This window comes from Chaetura pelagica, unplaced genomic scaffold (genome assembly GCF_000747805.2).
Source record: "Chaetura pelagica isolate M959 unplaced genomic scaffold, ChaPel_1.0 scaffold45, whole genome shotgun sequence".
NCBI classification, from domain to species: domain Eukaryota; kingdom Metazoa; phylum Chordata; class Aves; order Apodiformes; family Apodidae; genus Chaetura; species Chaetura pelagica.
In genome coordinates, this window is record NW_009953217.1 from 6,020,209 (window position 1) to 6,025,351 (window position 5,143).

The 5,143-nt window shown below is 60.6% G+C and overlaps 1 gene segment (V, D, J or C); it reads right to left on the minus strand.

The window, feature by feature from the left end:
- Positions 1-1,851: 1,851 nt before the first annotated feature.
- On the minus strand, positions 1,852-2,301 carry LOC104388799. The segment is given in 3 exon segments: positions 1,852-1,986; positions 2,019-2,116; positions 2,256-2,301. Coding segments are annotated over 3 exon segments (279 nt in total).
- Between the last annotated feature and the right edge of the window lie 2,842 nt (positions 2,302-5,143).

Here is a 5,143-nt window from a genome sequence, read left to right on the forward strand (position 1 = left end):
GGGCACAGCCCTGCCCGGGCAGCAGGACAGGGACCCGAGCCCTGTGCCCAAAGGCCCGGCCGGGCCCAGCGAGTCTGGCCAGGGCACCTGAGCTGTGGGCGAGCACCGCGAGGAGGAGCGGGGCCCAGGCCATGGTGCAATCCACCAGTTCCGTGTCCCCACGCTGATGGGGCTGTGCCACAGACCTCGACTCCCTCTTAAGCCTCTGCCTGTCTGGGCACAGCCCCTGCATGCAAATCTGACCCTGTGCTCAGGGCTGGATCCTGCCCCACCTCCCTCCCCGTTCTTGTCCCTGGGCACAGAATAGACGTAGAGACTCAACCCAGCTCAGAGCCCAGAACCAACCAGCAGGGACTTCCCCTGTACCCAGCCCAGGCACAGGGGCTGCAGGGCAGGGGGTGTGGGTGGCAGGCAGCACCCACAGCTATAGCATCTCACCCACAGGTTGTGGGGAGCAGATAGGCCAGCTCCTGTGTCAGCCCATGCCCAAACTGTTGTCCCTGGAGTGGGTTTTTGGGGTCCAGCTGGATCCAACAAGGCTCTCCCATAGGGAAAGCACTGGGAAAAGGCAGGAGCAAAGCCCCCATTACTATCCCTTCCAGCTCCTCCCATGAACAGTTTTTGTGACTGATGGGCTCCAGGAGCTTTAACCTGGGCCAGGAGCAGCACAAAGCAGCCCTCACGCCTGAGGACCACAGGGTACTTGATGCACCCCTGCCCATGTCCTTCTGGCCCCAGCCCATGGCACGTGTTCCTCCTTCCATCTCCACAGTTCTGTTCACAGATATAGAGCACAAGGCCACCTGGGACCCAGCAGCCCACAAAGCAGCTTCTGAAACCACAAATGCAACCACCATGGGCCCAGCACTCCTGCCTACAGCCTGGCTCTATTTCACACCCTCACCCTGGTCCATGGCCTTGGACCCATCACACTTGAGGGGACACAGGAAGTATCAAACCTGAAAGCAAACAGCACCCCATGAAATAGTGGAGCTTGTGCCTTTGGCTCCAATGATATCCTCAGTTCAGGGGTCCTGCAGGAGGATGGTATGGGGTCAGGGTGCTGGGCAGCCCCTGGCTGTCATGGGGCTCTGGTGGGATATTGCCCAGGGCCAGGGGCTTTCCAGGGGCCAGAGGTGCACACACACAGCCAGTGCTGGAGTGGCCCGTGGCTCCTGGAGCAGCACAACAGAGCAGCCCCTGAACACCCCTGCTCTTCCTCAGCAGCCTCATGCATGACCCCTGGAGCTGCTGTGCCCAGGAAAAATGTCCCTTCTCAGGCCTACAAGGCAAAGCTTTGGCCAGGGCCCCATCCCATGGCATGTCCCCCCCTCTTGGTGCTGGGGCTGCAGTTTCAGCAAGGCTGAACCCACTGGGGGATGCCCCACGGGCTTGGGTGCAGCCAGGCTGGGAGGGCAGGGAGGCCCTGGCAGGGTCCTGGTGCCAGCAGGGAGGGCAGGGGACCTCACCCTGCACCAGGGGCCAGGAAAGGGATGCTGGGGCACACCCCTGGATTTCCTTATGGAGAAGGTGGTCAGACATTGGAACTGCCTCCCTAGAGAGGGGGTTGATGCCCCAAGTCTGTCAGCAGTGCAGAGACTTTTGGACATTGCCTTGAAAAACAGGCTTTAACTTCTGGTGAGTCCTGAAGCAGGCAAGTGGTTCCCTTCCAATGGAAATGCCTACCCTATCCAACCCCCTCCCCTCCAAAGGACAGGGGATGGAGCACAAACCTGGGGTTCTAAGGCACAGCCAGGCTGGGACACCAGGCACAGCCCCCTGAAGCAAAGGGCAGCAAGAGCAGGGCTGTGGTGGGACCAGCCCCACCATCAAATGGGGACAGCCAAGACCCTAAGTGTCCCCTGGGGTGGCAGGAGGTTTTTGTATCACTTCCCCACTGCTCTGTGTCACTGTGGCAGCGTCACCACCAGTTTCATAGCCACCACAGTAATAGACAGCCTCGTCCTCGGCTTGGACCCCAGAGATGGTTAACGTGGCTCCTCTTGCGGCTCCCAGCCATAGCTGTTGGTACTCCCAGAGCAGGTGATCTGGACGGTTTCTCCCGGGTTCGCCGACACCGAGGGCGGCTGAGTCAGCGCTGCCTGGACCAGGGAACCTGCAGAGGGAGAGAAGAGAGGGGAGAAGATGTGGGTCAGCCAGGGCCCCACGGGCACAGCCCTGCCTGGGCAGCAGGACGGGGACCCGAGCCCTGTGCCCAAAGGCCCGGCCGGGCCCAGCGAGTCTGGCCAGGGCACCTGAGCTGTGGGCGAGCACCGCGAGGAGGGGAGGGGCCCAGGCCATGGTGCAATCCCACCAGTTCCGTGTCCCCACGCCGATGGGGCTTTGTTGCGGACCCTGCTCCCCTTTTAAGCCCCCACCTGGCTGGGGTACGGCCCCTCCATGCAAATCTGACCCCACGCCCAGGGCCGGATCCTGCTGGGACCGCCCAGAGCCCAGCGGGGCCAGCGCAGCCCCAGGTGCAGGCAACTCTGGGCACGTGGCACAGGGCAGCACCACTGCCTTTCTGCCCCGTGCCCCAGGCATCAGGACAGAATGCCCAATTCCCACCCTCCTTCTCTCAGTTCCAGCTGCAGCCTTTCGGCCTGCCCAGCCCTTTTCCTGCCTGGTCATGGCATTGGGTGGGCAGAGGAACAGGTCCACATGGCTTTGAGCTCTGGCCCACAGCCCAGCACCTTCTGCTTGGCTTCAGGGCTCTCATAGATAACACCCCAGGCACATGGTGCCTGTGGGGCAGCTGTACTGAGCAGGGTCCCTGGTTATGGAGCCACAGGCTCCCCTGGCCTGCACTCCTTTGTAGACTGCCATCTGCCTCGGCTTCCCACCAGCAAGTCTTTGCTCCCCTGGACTCATCATCCCAGGGTTTGAAGGTGAAGCTTTTGCCTGGCCCCTTGGCCAGTAGGATGGTCTTCCCTATCTGTGATGGGGCTGCAGTTTCAGCAGGCTGAAGTCCTCCACAGTGATGCCCAGGAGTAGGGCACAGTCCCTGCTGTGGGGAGCTCCTGTCTGAGCTCAGCCAGGCACCCCTCCCCTGCAGCCCAGACAGCTGGGCTCCTCCATTCTGCACCCACCGAACGCTCTACAGCCCGCACCTCCCCCTGCCCAGGCTTTGAATGTCCCTGCAGCACAAGGGCCTCTGCAACAGCCCAGCAGTGCCAGGTTCCTGCCCTGCTGCCCTGCTCCAGACCTTTGGCTGCAGGAGCTGTCAGATGTGCTGGTGCTTGCACAGAACTGTGCCAGCTGGAAACCTCCAGGCCAGGGAGAAACCCACCAGCAGCCACAGCACCCCACAGCAGCTCCAAGGGAAAGGCGAGAGGGTGGTGGGGACCAGGTGCCAGTGTCAAGGGTTGTGGTGAGGGACAGGGGCAGAGACAGGGCTGCTGGGGGTCATCCCCTCCGCAAATGACAAGGGACAGGCACAGACCTGGGGCTCTAAGGCACAGCCAGGCTGGGACACCAGGTACAGCCCCCTGACGCAAAGGGCAGTAAGAGCAGGGCTGTGGTGGGACCAGCCCCAGCATCAAACAGGGACAGCTAAGACCCCAAGTGTCCCCTGGGGTGGCAGGAGGTTTTTGTATCACTTCCCCATTGCTCTGTGTCACTGTGGCAACACCAGTGCTGCCGTCGTAGTTACCACAGAAGTAGACAGCCTCGTCCTCGGCTTGGACCCCAGAGATGGTTAACGTGCCCGTGGAGCCAGATGCAGAGCCGGAGAATCGTGAAGGGATGTCCGAGGGTCTCTGGTTGTCCTTGTAGATCACAGTGACAGGGCCGCGACCAGGCACCTTCTGCTGATACCAGCCATAATAGTTGCTACTCCCAGAGCAGGTGAGCTGGACAGTGTCTCCCAGGTTCGCTGACACCGAGGGCGGCTGAATCAGCACTGCCTGGACCAGGGAACCTGCAGAGGGAGAGAGGAGAGGGGAGAAGATGTGGGTCAGCCAGGGCCTCACAGGCACAGCTCTGCCTGGGCAGGTGCCACACAGGGAAACAGAACAACACAGAGAGCACAAGGTGAGGAGAGATGGCAGAAGCAGGCATAGGGAGTGCCAGAGTTGGAGAAGGGCCCCATTCAGGTTATGGGCACATTGTGTGGGAGCAGAGCTCTGCTCAAGCCAGACCATCCCAGCACAGAGGCAACTCCAGTGGCAAGAGGAGGATGGGGCTGTCAGGACAAAGAGGCAGCAGGACTGCCATGCAGTCAAGACAAAAGACAATGCCATGCCTTCTGTGGGGACAGACACGAAGCATCCCAGGGCCAGAGTCACCTCTGACCTGGCATGATACAGTTGGGACAACATTCTCAGTCACATCCTTAGGCAGCAAAAGGATCTTGACTCAGCTCCACGGCTCTGCTCAGCAGTAAAGGAGAACGGTCAAAAACCTCAATTTTTAACTCCTCTGTTGCTCACTTCCACAACTCTCTGCATCAATGGACCAGCACCAATGCTGCTGTCCCAGCTACCACAGTAATAAACAGCCTCATCTGTGGCTTGGACCCCAGAGAGGGTTAATGAGGCGGGGGAGCCAGACCTGGATCTGGAGACTTGTGAAGGAATGTCTGAGGGTCTCGTGTTCTCATACATCACAGTAACAGGGGATTGGCCAAGTTCTGGCTGGTACTAACCAATGTAAGCATAGATGCCAGCACTACACCCAGAGCAGGTGATCCACATGCTTTCTCCCAGCAGGATAGCAACAGACACAAAGGCCCCAGCTGTGTATATCCTGCAGGGATTTAAAACAAGATCAGGGTCCACAACAAAGCCCGATCAGCGTGGGGACACGGAACTGGTGGGATTGCACCATGGCCTGGGCCTCTCTCCTCCTCGCGGTGCTCGCCCACAGCTCAGGTGCCCTGCCCAGACTCGCTGGGCCCGGCCAGGCCTTTGGGCACAGGGCTCGGGTCCCCGTCCTGCTGCCCAGGCAGGGCTGTGCCCGTGGGGCCCTGGCTGACCCACATCTTCTCCCCTCTCTTCTCTCACTCTGCAGGTTCCCTGGTCCAGGCAGCGCTGACTCAGCCGCCCTCGGTGTCGGCGAACCCGGGAGAAACCGTCCGGATCACCTGCTCTGGGATTGACAACAGCTATGCATATGCTGGTTGGTACCAGCAGAAGGTGCCTGG